Source organism: Euprymna scolopes, chromosome 10 (assembly GCF_053919585.1).
Source record: "Euprymna scolopes isolate OS-2025 chromosome 10, ASM5391958v1, whole genome shotgun sequence".
NCBI lineage: Eukaryota > Metazoa > Mollusca > Cephalopoda > Sepiida > Sepiolidae > Euprymna > Euprymna scolopes.
Window position 1 is genome coordinate 93,503,245 of NC_136491.1, and position 23,594 is coordinate 93,526,838.

Sequence of the window (23,594 nt, forward strand, 5' to 3'; positions counted from 1 at the left end):
GTTTATATCCATATTCCTTCAAAAGGGTTTCTTTTCGATAGCTTCACCAGTTGTTAACCTAAATTTTCCGAATGTCAGAACAAGGCTCGTCTGCGGGACCCACTTATCTAAGCTCTGACGATTTTTGTAATGATTTTATCTGTTTATTTTTTTTTATTTTTATTTTTTGCCGGAGTTTAAGTAATTATTAACAGGAAAATTGGTGAAAGTCAAAATGGAATCCGCGCTATTTTTAAATATTATTTTCAAGTTTAATTAAAGCTTTACGATACACTTTCTTATTATTGTTTTTGTGTTCTTTTGTTATTTTTACCTATTTATTTATTGCCAGATTTAACAAACAAAATGAAAGTAAAACAAAAAAATTTGGTGCTTATGCACTTATGTTACCTTTATTTATTTTTTTTAAAATGGTTTATGTGCCTTGCCCAATGTTTGAAGAGTTCGAATTGTTTTTTAAAAGAAAATTGGTGAAAGTCAAAATTAGCACTTGTGGCGATAAACAAAAATAAACAAAAAGCTTTAGCGTGTACGTACCTCTCATGGAATGTCGTAGATTGAAACACAGTGAAATGTTATTTGGTGCTAGTGCACTTATTGATCCGCACTATTTTTAAATAGTATTTTCAAGTTTAATTAAAGTTTTACGATACCTGTTTTTATTAAATTGTTAGGTGAAAGTACAGAATAGGTACATAACACCCTCCCGTCCCCATGTTAAGAATGGCTTTCTAAATAATGTCATTATTTCAGCACGGCTCAATAAGTGCATGAGTACCTTTTATTTTCTTGAATAAAATACAAACTACTCGACAAGAACACTGTTTTTGTTTGAATAATTATTTTTTATTCAAAAATAAAAAATAAAAATTTCAATTGTTCAAAACATGTTTTTTCCCAAAGCTTACTGGGATTTTTTTAATTACCATATTTTTCATGAGCATGCTCTAAAAATGTTTAAAAATTATCTAATATTTTTTCACTATTCATGTTATAAGCCTTTCTATACATGGCCTCATCGACATGAGACCATTTTATTTCTTCTACTGATGTATTTCAGTCTTCTTTTAATATGAGACCAGTAGGCTTCAATATTATTGGTGCAAACACCAGTAAGTGGATCGACAAAATTGTGAATGGTTTATAGTTCCGTGAACATAATTAAACTTGAAAATAATATTTAAAAATAGCGCGGATTCCATTTTGACTTTCATCAATTTTCCTGTTAATAATTATATAAACACTGCCAAAAAAAAAAAAAAAAAAAAAAAAATATCCATCAAGAAAAAAATAAAAATAAAAATTATGCGAAAATTTCAAGCCAAAATAAAACAAAAAAACAAAAAAAAAAACTAGGTCACATACGCAAAAATAATAACTTCTCCCTCAGTCGAACAACGTACAACATCAGAGCTGATGCGTATTTCGCTACAGGGGTAGCATTCGTGTATGTCTGCCCTTTTTCTTTATATTTTTTAATATATAAAATAACTCCTGAAATTGATTGTTATTAATTTCATGGTGCAAGTTTAATTCATGGTTAAAATATTTGTTTTGACTTTTATCTTCAATGAAAGAAATTTTACGAAAAAAATCAAATCGTTTCAAAATTCCCTTAATTGTATTTCCACTTTTTCACTGTACCAAATTTTTTTGGTATACAAAAACTTTCGATTATATAATGGTATATTTCAAAACAACAATTCCATCGGAATCGGAATTGTACTTGGTATTGGAATCTGTAATCAACATTTTCCTGGAATCAGAAAAAATTTAGGAATCGTCCCAACACTAGTTAATACTAAAATATGACATCTGTTATAGAAGACATTCCTTGTATACAATCTATTGAATACAACTTGTTATTTTACCCATAGCTAGTGGAAATTATGTTCATATCCTTCCCAACAATGTATAAATGAATAAAATACCGATTCATGTTTGTGATTGTATCCATTAGGGCAACCATATACCCTTCAGTTTTAAGGCTTAGAAAGGTTAATATAATTTCTTTATTTTAATCACACAAAACACATGCTAAAATATTTCTTAGTTTTAAAATTATGTTAAAAAAAAAAAAAAAAAAAAAATCAATTTTAATTGTTCTAATTAACTAATTTGCAATTAACTCACCAGGTGACATGGCTCTCACTAAGTTTCTGTCAATTACTCTCGGTTTATTAACAGATAAAAGGGAGGTGACGGTGACTAAGTAATTAACAACACTGACTGACAACCTGTGTGTGCCAAGTTCAAATCTAGTTCATTCCACAGAAACACTTTCATTTAGGATGTTAGCAAACTTCACATAATTCCAATGTTTTTCTAGAAAGAACTAACTCGAAAGATATTGGGGAAACTAGTGCCAACATAGAATCATTTGATTCATATAAATAAATGAAGAGTCAAAAGGTAATAATACTATCAAACCTTAGGTGGAATAATCCATTATAAACAAAAGAAAATATCACCACTAGTAGTAATACTATCTAACCTTTACCCAGAGAGAAAAAGAAAAGAGCAAAAAGAGACTAATTTTGGATTTTGTCTTATTTATAAATTTAACTGTTTTGCAAAATTCCTCATTTGAACAATGTAATCAGATATCAATGAATAACTCAACAGTACATCTTGTTTTTCTAATCTATCTTAATAACATTTATATTTTTATATGAATGGGATACACTTCTAAACAAATTAACTGATCATTATAAATTTTGTGACAGCTGAAAGGTCCAAATGTGAGCTATATTTAGTTTAATGCAAATACAATAAGAGAGGAAGACAGAAGCCTTGATTTTTTTTTTTTTTTTTTTTTAGAAATTTTAACAATAGGTATTAGCCATCAATTAATAAATATTCTCCAAATTTCAGTTTCCTCAGGGTATTTAAAAAAGATTTTTTGGGGGTATAATATGATAATTTGAAAATTCATACTCTTCATGAGACAACATAAAAAGTGGTGCAAAATCATTCCATGTGGAGAATTAATTTTACCAGTTCTGGAGTGTATATTCTTCTATTATCATTACAAAACCACCTCACAAAAAATTTTAAAAAAATTATTTAATCTCAGTATAGGGTCAAAATTATTTGATCTCAGTATAGGGTCAAAATTATTTGATCTCAGTATAGGGTCAAAATTATTTGATCTCAGTATAGGGTCAAAATTATTTGATCTCAGTATAGGGTCAAAATTATTTGATCTCAGTATAGGACTAAAATTGCTTGATCTCAGTATAGGACTAATTTCAATTGCATCTTGAACATAGAGACAAATGGATAGTTATAACATAAGTATGTTATATTTTTATTCATTTTTCAATTAGGAAATAAATAAAAAAAATTGTTGAGGTTGAAATTTATCCTGAAAAATCAAACTTCCAATTAGCTTGTATTGATATAAAATATTGCCACCAAATTATACTGGCGGAAATCCCAAGACGTATTTGTAGAATGCCTGATTTTAAACTATTCCAAATATTCGCTAATCATTTGTTAAGTGAGCAAGATATTCAGATTATGCAAGGTATTCCATGTTTAATGGCAGCAAACAGCTTATATTAAAGGGAGTTAACTTTTTTTTTCTTTTCATTATTCATCTGACCTAATTTTATTTTCTCTTTTATTTTATTTATTTTTTTGTTTGTTCCAATATTCTTTTTAAATTTTGTTTGTTCTTGGTGAGAAAAGAATCGGGGAAAGAGAATAATTGATTGAATAGATATTTAAAATAAGGATTGAAGGTAAGGGGCAGATTTTTAGATTGAATTAAATGGGGCAGCTGATTTTTTTATATATATAAGAAAATGAAGGAGAGCATCATTAACATTCCAGCATTTCCTAGATAATTATTTTGTTATCCATTTTTAAGCAATAATTTCAGATCATTTTTTTTTTCTTTTTTAAGTGAGCGCCCAGTTTTCAATGTAAGTTTAATGTAAAATAAAACCTCTAGAATTTATATTTGAGAATTTTTTCACTACACTCTAAATTATTATTTTTTATTTTATTTTTTTTATTTTTTTTTAGGAAAAAAAAAAAATCTTTGATTGGACACAATATTCTTAAATTATTAAAAAAAAAAAAATAGGTATGATTCAGATTATTCAAAGCACTTTTCTCATTTGGGATATTCTCACATTTTTGCCGATGTAACCTTTAATCTTCTTCAGATGTATTTGTTCAAGCTATGAAATCTATACTGAATTTCAAACTGAACCCTTTATTTACAGATGGACGGTTCTCATTCCATCATCTATAATCAGATCAAAGTGTTAAATAGATCTTATTTTATTCGGTCATGGCTGGTAGAACAGTCCCCCCCCCACACACACACCAGATTAAATAAAAGGTTCAGTTCAACATTCTGCATAGGATTAAAAGTACAGAGAACTTCATAAATTCCAGTATATTATGTCAAAAAATTCTTACAAGTATTCAAAACTTGGAAACTTTTTGGTTCAAATCCGGCAATTTTTTGTACTAGCAAAGATACCCACGCTTCGCTTGGGTACCTGCTTCTCAGGCACTCTTGCAGTTAGTAGATGTTATAAGAACAAGTATTTCTTAAGGTGTTTAAAAATATTTTAACTACCTTCTGAAACTGTGACTGAAATTCAACTATGAACTTTAAAGCAAATAGATTATATCAAAGTTACACATAAAAAATGAAACAGTTACAAATCACAATGGATAACATTTGTTTAATTGGTTAAAGGGATGGGGGTGTAGGAGGAGGATCTGATTAAAATTCAAAGAAGTTGACCGGCTCCATGGTGGCAGTCCCTGGGATGCTGACCAATCCCAACGGTGTGCACCATCCCTAGGTGATGAATATTTATGAAAAGCCGGACTAAATATGACCTTAAATTTACACCTTGAAAAGCTGTACACCATCCCTAAGTCAGAGACCATCGTCATGTCAGGTTTGGTCATAATCGGTTCAGTGGTGTGGGCTGTAGGAGAGTTGTACATATAGACACACATACACAAATGCTACTACTTTACATATATATATATATATATATATATATATATATATATATATATATATATATATAGATAGATAGATAAGTATTAAAATGGAGATTATGTGCAACTACTTATTTAATTGTTCCCAAAATAAAATTTGTATTTATTTGCAAATTTACATTTTTTAAATTCTCAATGTGACTTAAATTAACCAATCAAATAATGCTGCAAAAGATAAACATTTTAAATAGAAAAAAATAAGTTTCTTTTGAATATTTTCAGAGTGTTTAAGAAAAAAAACTTTTTAATTCAGTCTTTTTTCACTATATACTTGCAGCACTGAAGTTACATATAGAAGCATTTGAAAAAAAGTAAGCTAAGAAAAATGAACCCGAGCTGGATAATGTGAAGAACATCTATATATTAATAGAATAGCGTGTGTGTTATTTATTTTGTGTGTCACGCTTACATCAAAGTGACTATTGTTTAATTGTTATGGATTTCCATTTCTTGTAATAATTTTACCAAGAATTCTTCATAAGTTTTGGTTTTGATTATAGCTGAAGGAACTCAAGTTCTCCCTCTCATATATAAAGTTTTGGTTTCGATTCAAGCTGATGCACTAAAGTCATATGGATATTTTTTTATTTTTGAAATCACAACTTAAAATCACAACATAAAAATCAATAGAACATTAACTCTATAATAATATATATGAAATCTGCAAGAATTAAAATATATTTAAGCGTACTTTATGACCGGGCTATGCTGAGCATCCCTGCTAGCTTAGATAAATACTTTTGCAGTTTTAACAAAAGAGCTACAATAATATCAGAGCATCTCCATTTATGCTGAACATCTACAGAATGCCAACATCAATATATTACATATGAATGAGTCCCCTGTGGAATTTCTACAGGTCCCGTTAGTATTTATCAATTAAAATAGTAACATATGGGTTATTGTGGAGATGAATCTGTAATTCCAACGACCCCAAAGAGATACTGATGAATTATGTTTTAGCAAGGAAATCATTGGTAGGACATATCTTTATATATATATATATATATATATATATATATATATATATATATATATATTTACACACGTAAAGTATTAGCATTTGTGTGTGTACACCTCTCTTACAGCCCACACCACTGGACTGATCATGACCAAACCTGGCATGATGATGGTCCCCCACATAAGGATGATACACACCATCTCACTCTCATTATATATATATATATATATATATATATATATATAAAGTAGTAGCATTGTAAAATGTTTTTGACTCCTAATGGGGGTATGAGACGAATAAATTCTCCAATCATTTTTATAACCACCGGCTGTGCTAAACAACCAATGAAAACCTCCCAAGTTATTATAAAAATTGTCAAATTTTGGATTCAATCAGTTCGCCGCTAAATACGTCACAGACCGCATTTGATTCTTGGCCACCATCTTGGTTACTGCAAATTACAGTCAGGATCTGATCTGAACTACGCTGCCATCTTTGTTCAAAATAATGTCACAACACTTAAAAGGTTATGGGCCCAGCCATCGTCTTTTCTTTGACGGATCGGAATCTAAATTCGAATTGTGGCAGGTAAAATTTCTGGGATATCTAAGGATTCAAAAACTACACAAAGTGATACAATCTTCAACAGAGAATTCTAACGACCTCGAATTTCTTGAAAAGAATGCGACTGTTTTTTGCAGAACTGATTCAATGCTTAGACGATAGAAGTCTGTCTCTGATTATAAGAAATGCTTTGGATGACGGACGGAAAACATTGAACATATTAAGATAACATTATTTATCAAAAAGGAAACCAAAAATTATATCACTATGTACAGAACTAACGTCTCTGAAACGCAACGAGGATGAAACTATTACCGACTACGTTATAAGGGCAGAAACAACCGTCAATGCCTTAAAACTCAGGTGAAATAATAAGCGATAGCTTGTTGATATCAATGACTCTCAAGGGACTTCCAGCCGATTTTAAACCATTTACAACTGTTATAACGCAAAAAAACAAACCCATATATTTCAGTGAATTGAAAGTGGCATTACGCAGTTACGAAGAGACTAATCGTATGCTCGTGGACAATAATAACTCCAACAATATTATGAAGTTCAAAAATGCTTCTTGAAAACAGACTTCACCAAATTACGCACCTCACCGCAACGTTTTCCCCAAAAGTAATTTTCCCAAGAAAAAGAATAAAATTATCTGCTATAATTGTGGATGACCCAACCACAAAAGTTTCCAATGTCGATATAAACGCTCTAAAATGGACTCCATAAAAAACGTTGAGAACTTTAAAGAACATACATTTCTATTCACATGTAACTTTGATAATACCACAAACGGTAAAAATCTCCTTCTAGACTGTGGTACTACAGCACACGTTATCATCAAGGAATCTGATTTTATTAATTTTGATTCAAACTTTAATCCATAAAGTCATTTTATCGAACTTGCCGATGGTAGTCAAATAAATGATATAGTCTTGAAAAGAGATGATGCTAAAATATCCCTAAAAAATAATAAAGGCGAAATCTGTAACTGTATTCTAAAAAAAAAAAAAAAAATGCTGTTCATACCGACATTTGCGAAAGACATATTTTCCATGCAGGCTGCAATTAAACAAGGCGCGAATATAAAGCTTGTCCAAAACAAGTCAAAATTGATATACCCCAATGGAACTGTATTTGACATTAAAGAAAATGGCTGACTATATTATTTAAAAAGTATGGTTCCCTCAGAAACTGTCTTTCACGACTTGGAAACCTGGCATAAAATTCTAGGACACTGCAATACAGCTGATATTATCAAATGTAGTCGAAGGCATGAAAATAATACCTTCAGATGATCTCCCAAATTGTGATGTGTGTGCACAGAGGAAAATGACAAAATATATAAGCCGAACGCCAGACAAAAAAGCTACGAAAATTCTCTCATTTGTGCATTGTGACTTAGCAGGTTCGATCAGCCTGATGGGGAAAAATAATCTAAGGTACGTTTTGAACTTTATTGATGATTTTTCCCCGTTTAATTCTAGTTTATTTTCTAAAAAACAAATCCGACACTATCCTCGCCACTAAGAAATATTTAGCGGATATTGCCCTGTATGGCTCAGTAAAATGTATTTGCTCAGACAATGGGACTGAATTTACTAGTAAAGACTTTGAACTTCTATTAATTAACCATGGTATTAAGCACGAGAAATCTGCACTGTATTCTCCCTTCCAAAATGGCACCGCTGAAAGGGCATGGCGAACCCTTTTTGAGATGACAAGATGCTTACTTATCGAATCGAAATTAACACATAGCTTATGGACGTACGCTTTAATGGCAGCAGCATATACCAGAAATAGATTGTTCAATAAAAGACTAGGCAAAATGCTGTATGAAGCGTTTTGCGGTGTAAAATCTAAAATGAACCGAATGCATCTATTTGGTTCTCATTGTTTTGCATTTATAGAAAACACCAGTGAACTAAATACTAAAAGCGAAAAAGGTATTTTCATAGGTTACGATAAAAACAGTCCAGCATATATAATCTACTTTCCAACCCAAAATGCCATAAAAAGGGTTAGATGTGTAAAATTCAATGATACATTAAATTTTAAAAAATGGTGATTCAGTGGATGAAAAACGTGAAATATTACCTAGCATCTTAATCGATCACAATGAAAATATTAATAACGACGACAATTACAGTAGAACTTTTGATGAAAATTTTAACCAGACACATCGATACCCAATAAGGGAGCGAAAAAGGCCAGACTTCTTACAAATTGAAAAGATATAAGATTACGCAGTGCATTACTGTTACTTGTTGAACAGCACATCGGAAAGTTATAATGAGGCGATTAATTCAGAAAATCACCAAGAATGGGAACAAGCTATAATATCCGAATTGAAAGCTTTATCGGAAAGTAACACCTACGAAATAGTGGAAAAACCAACAGATAAAAATATAATTTCTTCACGCTGGGTTTTTTCAAAAAAAAAAAAAAAAAAAAAAAAAATCACAGCTTCTGGCAGTGAAACTTTTAAAGCAAGATTTGTTGCAAAAGGTTTTTCACAAATTTCTGGAGTGGAATATTTTGCAACATTTTCACCAATGACAACTTTAATGACAATTAGAATTTTATTACAACTTGCCGCTCAATACAATTTAAAAATACATCAAATGGATGTAAAAAATGCTTATTTAAATGCTCTGATTGACTGTGAAATCTATATTTACTCTCCAGAGGGATTTAAAATGAAAAATAAAAATTGGGTGGGGAAATTGAATAAATCGTTATATGGACTAAAACAAAGTGCACACAATTGGAATTTAACACTCCATAATTATTTAATAGAACAGGAATTCAAGCAATGTCCCGTAGACGTGTGCATGTATACCAAAAATGTAGGTAATAAACTGTTGATTTTGTTTTTTTGGGTTGACGATATATTACTTGCCTCAAACTGTGACAACACTTTAAAAGATGTTAAAAATGAACTAAATAAAAAATTTAAGATGGCCGATCTTGGACAACTGTCATGGTTTCTCAGTATAAAATTTACCTGTGAAAATGAGACTATAACTATGAACCAATCATGGTACGTTGAAAAAATTTTGCTCAAGTTCGGAATGCAAGATTGCAAACAGTGTAAAACTCCTGTCTCAAAACTTATTGAAACCGACAATTAAGGACCTTAATTGTGCAAAACAAATCCTTCGTTACCTAAAAGGAACCAAGGAACAATCTTTAATATTTAAAAAGTCTACACATCTTCTAAATTTAGAAGGATTTTCAGATTCAGATTGGGGTAACTGAGGATAGAAAAAGTATAACGGAGTATTGTTTCAGACTGTCAGAGACTGAACCTATGATCTCTTGGAAAACTAAAAAGCAACAAATTGTTAGCCTTTCTACTTGTGAAGCAGAATATGTGGCTCTTACCCATTCCGCGCAGGAGGCAATTTTTCTGAACACCCTTCTAAAATCTATTTTAAAACCAGATCTAAGTAAAAAACCTATAGTAATCTATTGTGACAATCAAAGCAGTATCTTATCAAATAATCTTATTATCAATATCTTATTAGCAAATAATTCTATGATTCATCAAAGGTCGAAGCATATTGATATTAGATATCCTTTTATAAGGAATGAAATAAGTAAGAGTATTAGATTTTTTACTTATGCGACGTCTGAGAATAATATAGCCGACATTTTCACTAAACCTATAAAAAGAATAAAATTAAAACATTTTATAACCAAACTTTCTGGAATCTAATTATGAATAACTCTCTTTTCAGAAACCTCAAAAGAGAAGCATGAACAGTCGAAATCACACAAAAAAAAAATTGTACCAGGCACGACGTTAAACTGCGACCATTTCTACCTTACTAACCAACTAATACCTAACATAATGTTTCCAGTTTTTGTAAAAAAAAAAAAACAAAAAAAAAAACAAAGTTACTTGTTAAAAACTTGTAAATTTCCTTTTGTCAAATAATTTTTTTTTGTATCTTCTTTTTTGGCAAACATTCGTTAAAAACAAAAATGTATATTTATGAATTTTTGTGCATATGTTTATATGTATTTGAAAAGCATTCTATTTGTATGTTTATATATATCTGAAAAGTGTTTATTTTTATAGGTATAAAAAAAAAAAAGCTTCTTTTTGCACACATTATACCAATATATTAATTTCTTTTGACCAATGAGAATAAAGACAAATTCCGCCCCCCCCCAAGAAAAAGTTATTTTATTGGTTTATTTTTATTTGTTCATTTATTTGTTTTTTATTTTCATTTATTTATTTTTCTTTCCTTTTCTCAAGTCAAACCAAAATTGAATCCGAAAGGATTTTTTTTTTTTTTTTTTTTACATAGGTATCACCACTTATTAAGGCCAAGAGGCCACTCGAGGGTAAGGGTTAAAGAGTATACAGTAGAAATTGGACAATATAGTAATCGTTAGTAATGGAAATTCGATAAATTTGTTAACAAGTGGAACGGCTCATCAAGAACTTGTTTACGTTAGACTTGAAAACAACCATATTGTAGTCAGCTGGAAAGCAGGAAAACGGAAGACAATTCCACAGGCGTGCAGTTCTAAGAAAGAAGCTTTGTTCATGGAATCTACGTTTAGGTTTAGGCACAGATAAAGAGTGGGGAGAATTATTGATAGTGTTTTCAGCTAGACAAATGTTTCTTGTGAAAGTTTGGCGAGGGGGGACGATAGACTGAAGCTCAGTCAAACACTTTCCATGAAAATAACGATATAGCAGAGACAAACTCGCAACATCTCTTCTGTAAGATAGAGGTTACAGGGAAGAGAAAAGGACATCTCCTACGAGGCTACAAAGTCTATTTTGAACCCTATCAAGGCAGGACAAGTCCTTTCTAGCAGCTCCTGCCCAGATGTGGCAACAGTATTCCATCCTTAGATGTACCTGGCTCTTATATAGATAGAGAATTACATCAGCAGTGAGATATCTATTGGATTGATAGAAGGATCCCACCATTTTTCCAGCGGCCTCAGCAACAGATTTGATGTACGTGTTCCATTTAAAATCAGGAGTAAAGGTCAAGCCCAGAAGTTTGTCAAAACTTGAGGCCTCCTCAAGACGAGAGCCATTCATTTCAATTGATGGCAGATGTGGATCAGAACGTTGATGATGTAAAGAGAGAAACTTGGTTTTAGATGCATTAAAAGTAACCAGCCACTCCTTTCCCATTGTACCACGTGTTCGAGGAGAGAGAATTGGAGAGAACTTGGTCGTTTACTGTCTTCGATGTGCTAGCATAAATGTCTACAAATGATGTAAGGATGTGATTTGGAAGATAATTAATGTAGATCAGAAAAAGAGTTGGGCCCAGGATGGAACCCTGAGGGACTTCAGCATTAATACTGTGAGCTTCTGATTTTTGCCCATCAACTACTACTCTTATGAGCCTATCAGAAAGAAATGATTTAATAATTAAGACATTTCCAGCTATACCATAGCTAGAGATTTTGTGAAGTAAACCATTATGCCATACCCTATCAAAGGCCTTAGATATGTCAAGAGCAATTGCCCTAGAAAGGTTGCCTCCGTCGAGAGATTTGCTAATCCTATGAGATATAACTGTCACATCTGCTGTAGATCTAGCAGAATGGAAACCATATTGAGTGTCACTAAGAAGGTTATTTTTGCTGAGACGGTTAATTACTTCTGTATTTAACAGATTCCAGCAACTTACTCATGATGCACAGGAGACTTATTGGCCTGTACTGAGAGGGAGATGAGTGATCACCTGAATTCTTAAATACAGGGCATACTGATGAGATTTTCCAGGGTGATGGGAAGCAATTCTCCTTAAGACAACATTTAAACAGTTTTGTAAGTATGGGCGCTAGTTCTGGTTGAATTTTCTTGAGTACTATAATTAGAATACCGTCAGGGCCGGTTGCTTTACTGGAATCAAGGTTTTTGATTAGCTTGGCAACATCACATACAGATATATGTATATCACATAGCATGTTTTCTGATACAGGAGGAAATATTGGGGGTTGGCGGCCTTGGTCGCAAAGGGTAGAATTAGCTGCAAAGTTCTTGGCAAAGAGTTTGGCTTTGTCTGATACTGAGGAGATTACCTCAGGTCCATTGATGATAGTTGGGATAGAGCACACGCTTCTGTTCAGGATTCTGTTTGCTATTTGCCAAAACTGGTGGGTACCAAGTCGCTGCTCAGCTACTTTGGACTTGACCAACTGAGCATAGAACTCTTGTGTTCTTTATTATTTTCTTACAACGATTTCCATTATATAAAAAAATAGGGAGTGCGTAAAATGTTTTTGACTCCTAATGGGGATATGAGACGAATAAATTCACCAATCATTTTTATAACCACCGGCTGTGCTAAACAACCAATGAAAACCTTCCTAAGTTAGGATAAAAATTGTCAAATTTGGGATTCAATCAGTTCGCTGCTAAATACGTCACAGACCGCATTTGATTCATGGCCACCATCTTGGTTACTGCAAATTACAGTCAGGATCTGAATTGAACTATCCCACCATCTTTGTTCAACATAATGCCACAACACTTAACAAGTGTTCATGTGTATGTGTGTGTGTACAACTCTCCTACAACCCATACCACTGAACCGATTATGACCAAACCTGACATGATGATGGTCTCCAACTTAGGGATGGTGCACATAATTTTTCAGGGTAAAAGATTAAGGTCATATTTGGTTTGGATCTTACAACATCCACTTACTGCAAGAGTGCTCATGAAGTGGGTACCCGAGCATGCAGCAAAGTCCCATACAAAGTGTGGTCATCTTTACTACTAACTAATATGTTACGGTTTTAATTAATAAATTTAAGTTAAGTCTGTAACTATAGCATATTGTTTTATACTTAGTTAAGTTAGAAGTATTTGAAAAAGAAGTTATCAAAATAGAAATGAGTTTAATGTTGGTTATGTAACTTACTGCAACATCCACAGAGCATCCAATCGTATAACCTGGATCAACTGTGACTTCATTGTGACAAATGAGTTGAACCAGTGATGTTTTGCCAACACCTGAAAAAGAGAAAATACTGTATCAAATCAACTGTCTTCAAACTACAAATGTGTGTGGGATTTTTTTTGTTTCGTTGTCTTCTTCCTCCTCTACTTCTTTTACAATGGCGGTTGATACCAAAACATATGACATGCTGGGATCCGGTCAACTCGCAGATCAAGACTCCCTATACTCAAAAATCCAGTTTGTTATACCCTCAAGGCTCACACTTATGTGAGTATGTGTCTTACATACACAGTGCCATTTCTGTGTTTACTGCCATGATGTTTGCCATGTCACATTATCTACAAAATATTTGCTAATTTATAGAATGAAACTAGTTTATACCTACTGCTAGAGCGGTATTGGTAAAGTACCTGGATATGTCAATTTTCATCTTTACCTAGATTCTACTGCTTTATAGTTAGTACAAAAGAAAAATAATGCTAAAATTTCATGTTACTTAGTACTTGCATGAGAGAGTAAGTAACTATGATGAATGTATTTAAATATTGTTTTTATTGATAAAATATCCTCGTCCCATCTAAGATAGAGATTCCACCCAGGTGGTGAGTTAATGAATATTTGTATTGTTTTGTCACGATGAATGTTGTATATTCTCTGCATTTATCAATGTATTTCATAAATATGCATATTTGTACTCGGGCGCAGTCTAGTTAGTTGTTAAGTATTCTTTATTTAAGTTAATCAAATTAACTAAGAGACACTAATACTTACAACACTGGTGATCCTCGGCTTACAATATAAAAAAACAGCAGATAATTTTGACTATAACCAAATAAACAAATCTGAGATATACCTAAATAAATATACCTGAAAGACAAAATTATGGTGAAATGAAAAAAAAAAATTTTTTCTTAGAAACTTGAGGTGTTTTGTACTATTCAGTATACCATCAAAAACAAAATGTTCACTTTTTATTGGACAAATAGAAAGAGTAAATGTTTTACAAAGGTTGGCTCATATTAGCAATCGAGTATAAAGAAACCTAGAACTGAAGTGGCAGTCATGCTATACTGGTTGAACCTTCATCCTCCGAAGGAAGAAGTTTCATGGGAATATCGAATTCATAAGTAATTCTCAGTTGCTTTTATATACCCTTCAGAGGATGTCACAATGCTATTTTTTTTTTTTTTTACAGTTCTTGCAGAGAGCTGTTGACGTTATCCTACATAAAGCACCTAGCCCTCCCAAACGTTCTGATCAGGCTCAATGTTGCTTAGTTTGCTAGAAATTATTTGTTTACATAACATAGAAGAGAAAAAGTTTACACCATAGACATCAGTTTTAGTAACTGCCATATTTTATAAACAGATGACACATCACAGACTCACCTGGCCACTAACATGGGTTAACTTTTGTTTAAAAATAAATAATAAATAAATATAAATGGTTATCATTTTATCTCTGATGTAACAAATAAGATGGTCTTTTTTTTCTTTTTTTACATTTTGTCTCTCTCTCTCATATATATATATATATATATATATATATATATATATACTAGCAAAAGTACCCGTCGTTGGCTGGGTTCAAAAACAGCCTGCAGAAAATGGACTCTGATTTATGAAAGTATGATAGGTTATGAAAAGGAAGGATTGTAAATTTGGGTTGCATTTTGGGGTATCAAAACCAAGGCAAAATATGATGAAAGTTAAAATAAAATAGATAAAGCCCATAATTTATTATACCATACCTGTTCACACTGAAACACTTATCACAATATTCTGTGGATCTATATTAAAAAACCTTGTTAAACTTTGTGACATATTTCCATTCTTTGGAGGTCAGGTGCGAACGAACACCCCATAATTTTATTATACCGTATTTCTTCAAACAGAAACAATTATCAAATTATACTTACACAGATAGATATGAAAAGTCTTTATTAAAGTTCGTGCCTATTTTCATTCTATGGAGGCCAGGCGCGAACACAGACCCCACAATTTTATTATACTATCCCTATTTAAATTAAACATACTTATCAAAGTATTCTTATGTACATCTATATCAAAAACACTTGTAAACGTTTTTTTTTAATTTTTAAATTTTTTATTTCCATACTTTGTGGACCAGGCGTGAATGCAGACCCCACAATTTTAATGAACCACTGTTCTGCCAGATCAAACATACCCATTCCTGTGTCTCGATACATCTATCATTATATGTAATCAGTTTTTTAAAATAGTCAACCATATAGGAGCCTATTCGTGACCAGACACACACACACACAGACATTCAGCTTTATATATATATATACATATATATACACACACACACACGCACACGTTAGATGACTTCAACACCTAGTACTCCCAAATGTTCACCATATAAACTGAACAAGTTTTGTTTTTTTTTAACATTTTATCTCTTTACCATATAATACACACACATTACACTAGATGACTTCTAGCCCTCCCCAAGTGATCACCCTGGCCATGTTTACACCGGACCATTAACACGGGTTAACCTTGGTTTACCAAAAAATTACTTTCAGCACAATAAAAATTGTTATCATTTTATCTCTGATGATGTAAAAAACAATATTAAAATGCATTAGATTCCAAAAGTCTCTTTTTGACAGTTTGCCTCTAAGATACATTATATATATATATATATATATATATATATATACACACACACATTCATTAGATGACTTCTCCAGCACCTGCCCCTACCAAACGTTCATCATATATACTCATTTTTTTGTTTTCTTTGACATTTTGTCTCTCTCTCTCTTATATATATATATATATATATATATATCTCCACACACTTGACTTCTAGTCCTCCCATCTGGTACCAGTCAGGCTCAATGTTGCTTAGTTTTTGCAGTATGACATAACGATACTAAATCTTGTGAGCAGAATCCTTATTCTAATCTTTATGATAGCTCAAACAGTAGGGAACGTTTCTGAAGCGTTAAATGTTTTGATTCTAGCTGATGGCACCCAAGTTATTTTTAATCGTTAAATTTGAACGCTTTCACTTCCTCTCGCCTCGTAGCATAGCGATAAGATCTCAGTTTTTCTTTCACTTTCTTTTCTGCCTTCACGTCACGGGTTCGAGCCTGCCTACTAACACTTTTTTTTTCCAAAAACCCAGGCAACACCGGGCACCTCCGCTAGTCTATTATATAAAAGGCAAAATGGGTGCGAGCGTTTGTGTATGTCCACGAAAGTCTTTTTGCATCGGGGTTCTGGCGTCTGTTAGATTCCGCGAGAAGTTTTTGCATACTTCTCGGAGCGTGATATCTCAGATTCGCAAACGGACATCCTTTCTTTCCCCTCCTTTTTTTTTTTTTGATCGAGTTAAACAAAATTCCCACCGTGGCATCATCTCGGGTGTTTGCTTGGCTTTTTCGTATAAAGCGAAAGTGTTTGAAAAAGCGGCAAACTTAAGTTAATTGGTCCTTGGTCAATGTAGGGGAAACCCTTCATACTGAGACAATTACCTATCTTTTTGGGGGGAGCTGGTTTTCCCCCACATTAAAACGACCTTGTGTCTAATTTGCTTTAGTGGGGAAGCAAATAAATACCAAGCATTTAAACCATTGTACATTCGATTGACTTAATTGGCTTTAATTCGACGCACGCAACTTCTGCTTGCGCGATGGCAGCATCAGCTAATGCGTTACATTTTTTTTCACACATTCTTTCCCTCCTTTGCGTTACAGGTCCAAGCCTGCCTGTGTACTACCACTTTTTTTTAACACCTCTCTCCACCCTGTTGCCCCCCCCCCCATCAGGCTGCTTTTTATTCCCACCCTTACTACTCCACCGCAACACACCCGGGCAACCCCACTAGTAATAAATATAAAATCTGCAGGAATTAAAATATATTAAGTGTATTTTATGACCGGGCAAGGCTGGGCACTCCTCACTAGTGTGTGTGTGTGTGTGTGTGTGTATATATATATATATATATGACTACTTCATTTAATCACATAAATTAATATACAAAAGTATAATTTTATGCATATTTACTTCAGTGCTCAATACAAAGAAAAATTTTAAATCAAACCACTTCAAGTTATGAATGAATTTGCACATGTGCAAAAGTAATAGAAATATGTCGGCGAGTTGAAATGAACATTTTGCCTTTCAACTTGCCGACATATTTCTGTATGCGTTATTCATCCATCCAAAAAATTTTTGTTATAAACCATCCTTGGTGTATGATTACTATTTCCTGTTAATTTCAGTGTATATGACCAGTAGTTTAAGAGTTTATGTGTTAAATATTTACAGACATACATACATCTACCGTTCTATTAATAGAGATATGAAAATATATGGCAATTAAGCTACACAGAATTTTCCGAATTTCATCCTCGTGAGGATTCATCAAACTATTGCATAGAAGCGCTGTTGCTGCATGTTTATATATATATAGACTTAGTGCCAAATTTGCTAGTTAGCCAATTAGATTCTTCATTATTCATACACTCATTTAACACAGCCAATTGCCATGGGCATATATAACATTAGAAGAACAAATCTAAGTTAATCAGCATTTTGATGTTAATATTTTTGTTCAGGATACAAAATCAAATTAATATGAAATTGTTCTCAAAAGTAATCACATAGAATCCAATTGGCTAGCAAAGAAAATAAAAGAATTAAGTTTTTTACAAGGTCATAGCTATGGGGCAGTTAGGGCAAGGTTCTTCTAAGCATGTCATTGTCCCTGACCAACTGACATCAAACCTTACCTGCAGCTCAAACACATTAGAAGAACCTCAGCATAAATTGGTATCCATGCATAAAATACATACACACTTCACAATAATCATAAAACTTTCCTCCCCTAGCCTTAGACATAAAGGCAAGCCTAACCTATATTCACACACACTTTCTAGTCTAGTCGGCCAAAACATGGCCAGACTACTAATCGTTCACACATCTTATATATTAACGATTTACACACACAAATTATAAAGGAACAATTTGCAATAGTACACACACACACACACACACATTTACTCAATTACATATTAAAATTCATAATAAACTCTTTGACTTAATATAAAGACCGAGAGAATACATGTCCCCACGTTAGCACACAAGGCAACAAACATAGCCGCTTCATTTCATGCAGAGTAGCATTTATAGTCTGCTGGTCGACACATCGTCAGTGTCACATTGCCAGATGGACGAACTGTGACTACAAATCACGGGATCTTCAGAGGTTTTTGCTTTTATTTGCAGGATCTCTTTACCAAGGAGCATGGTTTGATAATGGCTCAGTTTGATATTTAGTTGACTTTTCTCATCTCGAAGTGACCAAAGCTGTTAGGTGTGAAGGTTGCATAAAAAAATGAAGTTCTGGAGGCCCTGAAGCAGGTTGAGCTGAACAGAACTCCTGGAATTGATAGTCTCCCCTCCGGATTATATTTGTGGCTGTTACCATTTTTATCTCTTTGTTAGCCATATCGTACAACTCCTGGTTTAAGAACAAGTCTCATACTTCAGTATTTTACCAGGGTATAACTAAATTGCTGCACAACGATAAAAATGGTAGGGATGGTACAGGTAATTTCAGCCCTCAACAATGATAAATACAGAGTTTAGTAAATCATCTGCAACTTGTCTTGAATCAACTTATAAGTTCCAAACAGACTTGTTCTGTTAAGGGCTGGAAAATCCAGAATAAGTTGCACACGATATATTTCACTATAGAAAAAGTCGATCCTAAAGCCACGCTGACAAATTTAGATCAGTCCAAAGCTTTCGATAGGGTCGATCATCGTTACCTAGAGGCGGTTCTTTCCTTGGTTGGATTTGATTCTCAGTTCCACTCTTGTCGAGATGTCCACTTTCAAAGTTTTATGAGCTTACATTGGAACCTTTCTTTTACAGGCTTAGAGTGAATCCAGTTCTTTGTGGTATTACTTTGCCTGGTACTTGCCCGATTAAGTGCCCTGCCTATGCGGAGAATGTGACTGTACTTGTAATGAACAGTGCCAAGACTAGATGTTGATATGGAAATAAGATGGTATGAACAGGTGACAGGGGACAAAATCAACTGCAACAAGGATTGGTTGGTTGGTGTTTTATGGCATATCAACCATTGTGGGTCATTTAATGTGAAATCATTTATTGAATTGGGACAGTTTTTTTTTTTTTTTTACTTTTGGGTTGCATAAATTTTTAATTATTATCAAAGTTATGTGTCTAAACTTTTGGTTGTTTTCAAGGTTTTATCAATATTGTTTAGAATAATTTAAAGAGTTGTATTTTTTTTTTTTTTTAAATACTTGATTATCTGGTGTAGTGCCACCTTATGAAATAATTCCTCAAGTCTATATGCTGCATAATATTTGTTTCTAATATCTATTTCCAGCATTCCATTAGCATATGCTTTATCATCATTTGCTGGTCACAGAATGTGCATTTCGGCTTTTCTGCAGCTTCAATCAAGTGCAAGTGTGTTAGTTTAGTGTCTAATTCTAATTCTGTTCAGAACAATGTTTTCCTTTCGTCCTTTTATTTGTTTTGTTTTCCTTAATTGTAGGTTAGTGTTCATGTAATTTATTTCGGTTACACGTATCCCATTCTGCTGGCCACTTCTGTTGTATTCCTTTATCTTTCTACTGAAATCGGTGTATGGAATTTTGATGTTTGTTATATTCCTGCATATAGCTTCTTTGCCTAATTTATAAAATCTTTCATTGCCTGATATACCAACATGACTTGTTATTCAGGCTAGGACAACCTCTTTTCCTTTTTCATTCATTTTATTGTATTCATTCCTTATGTCTATTATGTAGGAGTGTTTGAGTTTTCTTCTTAAAGCCAACACGTATGACAAAGAATCAGTGTATATAATAAACTTTTTCGCATTGCTGCTTTTTATTAGTTCAAGTGCCATTTTGATGGCCTGTAATTCCACTGTATATATTAATGTGTCGATGGGGAGTCTTATTTGGAGATGGTTTTGTCCATCTGTATATGCTGCACCTGTTCCTTTTGTTGTTTTAGTTCCATCCATGTATATTTATTTGTATTGTAGATACTTTTTTCTAAGTTCACCAAACTGGCTTCCATTTATTAGGCTGTTTATATTATTTTTTTTGTGTTTAGCAAGAGTTAGATCAGTGCTTCGGTTTTTCAATGTCCATGTTACTTTGTGTGTGACTATGCTATTAGGGTTTTCATTAATTTGAGTTATTTCTTTGATACAATGCCCAAAAGAGGGTATGTTTTTCGGTTTGCTGGTGTAAAAGTTTGTATATTGAAGGTTAAAGGTTTTCTCATGTGTTAGATTGTTTGGATTACTTTGTAGTTTTATTGTGTATTGTATTGCTAATTTCTGCCATCTTAAATGTAGAGGAGGTTCGTTGGCTTCTATGTATAGGCTTTCCATGAGTGATGTTCGGTATGCTCCCAAACTATGTCTTAATCTTTGGTTTTGTATAGTTGTTAATTTTTTCGGATAGGATTTACAGGTAGAGCTATATGTGATGCACCCATAGTCTAATTTTGATCTAATATGTGCCTGATATATTTTTAGCATTGTGTCCTGGTCTGCTCTCCAGTCTGTTTTTGATATTACTTTCAAGATTTCGATTGCTTTTTGGCATTTTTGTTTCAAGTTATTGATATGTGTATTAAAACTAAGTTTGTTGTCTAGTGTGACACCTAAAAGTTTTGTATGTTGTACTCTTGTGTCTCCTTGTATTTGTAGTTGTGGGTCTAGATGATATTTTTGTTTTCTACAGAAATGAATACAAACAGTTCTGTTTTTAGCTAGCTTGAATCTATTTTTGTCTGTCCAGTTCTCTATTTTGTTTAGACAATGTTGTAGCTTTCTTTATATTGTTGGCATGTTTGGTGAAAAAGAGGCATTTGAAAATTCATCTATGAATAGCTATTTTTCAAATCCCGTGTTGGCTATTTTTATTATTTCAGTTATTTTTATTAGGAATAAGGTGATGGATAGTACACTTTCTTGTGGTACTCCTGCTTCTTGTTCATATTGGTCTGAGAGTGTATTTCCCTGTCGTGCTTTGTAATATCTGTGAGAAGTTATGTGTGAGCATTGCCAGATTTCCTCTTATTCCCATATTGTGTACATCTTGAAATCTCATCACTCCATAGTGTATCGTACACCTTTTGGATGTCACAAAAATACTGCCACCACACGATGTCCATGTACAAAACTGTCTCAAATTAATGATTCAAGTCGTACTATCTGATCATTTGTACTTTGTTTATGTCTGCAACCACTCTGGTATTTTGATAGGTTGTTTTTTTTTTTACAGGTACCACATTAACCGGTTGTTTATTCTTTACATGGTTTTGGAAAGGCAGCTGGTTAGGGCTATAAGTCTGTAACTACTTGGGTTAATTGGATCTTTATTTGGTTTAACAATTGGTAAAATAGTTGATTCAAACCAGGATTTTGGTATTTCTCCTGTATTCCATATTTTATTGTATATATCAAGTAGTACTTTAAAAGATGATTCTGTTAATTGCTTTAGGAATTGGTAATGCATATCATCTGGACTTAGAGTATCTACTTTTTTTAATTGCCCCTTTTCAATTCTTTTATGTTGAATGGTATGTTATATGTTTGTTTGTTACTAGTAGATTAGTTATTTCTTTTTTTTTCTCTATAAATTTTGTTCCATCAATTTTAGTTAAGTAATTTATGTTTTGTGTTTCCTTTCCTGCTATTTTTCTTATTATATTCTATGTTTTTTAGTTGGTGTTTGCTTATTTAGTTATAAAATGTAGCCTTTCCAAAATGTTTCTTTATTTTGATTTATAGTGTACCTTGCTTTGGTATGTGCTTCTCTATATTTTTCTTGGTTAATTACTGTTCAGTTTTGTTTGAACGTTTTAAGTGTTTTTTTTCCTTTCTTTGGCAGCTATTTTGCATGTTTCATTAAACCAGGGACTTTTTTTTCTGTGGGGTTTGTTGAAGTTTTTGGCATTGTTTTGATGGCAATATTGTTTAATGTTTGAGTAACATGTTTTTTTCTTTTTTTTTACAATGTTTACATCTATCTGTTTTGCATAGGTTGGCAAATGTTATGCCACTCATTCTTTACCGTCCATTAATGCTTCCACTCCTGGAGACCTCACAAGTATTTCTAGTGCATATACTTTTCAAGTTATTGTGGCATGGAAAGCAAACCATGGTTAATTGAGAGATCTATTACCTACATCCATCTGAAGATGGTCTGGGCATACCAAGCATTTAGATTGATCAACATACGCTTCGTCTAACCTAGATTAAATGTGTATGCAGTGTGAGGCAAATGGTGAATTCTGGAAGGAAGACACCAAGAAAACCTTCCCAGTTTTGAAAAGTGTGAGCTTGGCTGTGTGGAAGAAATAGGTTGCCCCAAAACGAGTGCTCCCTTTATCCTTCAATCCTTGAAGTTTTATCCGAGTGTTGACCCATAAAGCACTATATAGAGTTATAGTGAGGGGATCTATTTAAGATGATATGAATAGGATTGAAGAGCTTAATTTTATGAACAAGGAGTGCCACCTGGAATGACATGCTTCAATAATTATGAGGCATCATTCACTTGGCTGATAAGAAACGCCCTCCAAGTCAGCAATAGACTTTATTCAATGGGCTTTAGAAAAAAATTTTTTTTAAATAAATAAATAAAACAATGGAATCTTCATAAAAACAAGTATTTATGATCCGGTTTTAGGATAAACCGTTACTTTCTTTTGCATGAGATTCCATTTTTTTTCTAGGGATTATTTTAGCACATTTACACATTTCAAGCATGTTCTTCATAAGATTACATGTGTAATATTAACTAGATTTTAACTCAAAAGGATTCCTTATCTCTATCTTTATAAAATAGACGATTTTTTCCCCATCTATAAAAAACCTAGCTATAAAAACACAGACGCCACATAAATTCAATATGGCCACAATACCTGATGTAGGTTTTGTGGATATAATCAGTCGATTTTGTTCAGCATCATAAATTTCTCTAATAATTCCTAGGAGAGTCACTTTCCTAAACAAGTCATATTTACAGGCGGTAGCACAAT

General features: G+C 32.8%; 1 protein-coding gene across 2 annotated transcripts in view; it reads right to left on the bottom strand.

Annotated features, from left to right (window-relative positions):
- The window catches only part of LOC145286141 (rab-like protein 3), a 197,096-nt gene that overhangs the window by 119,258 nt on the left and 54,244 nt on the right, over positions 1–23,594 (bottom strand). For both annotated transcript variants that reach the window (XM_080134864.1, XM_080134863.1), the window contains exon 2: positions 13,474–13,565. In XM_080134864.1, the coding sequence (XP_079990990.1) occupies positions 13,474–13,565 (92 nt within the window). The remainder of the gene's footprint in view (positions 1–13,473; positions 13,566–23,594) is intronic.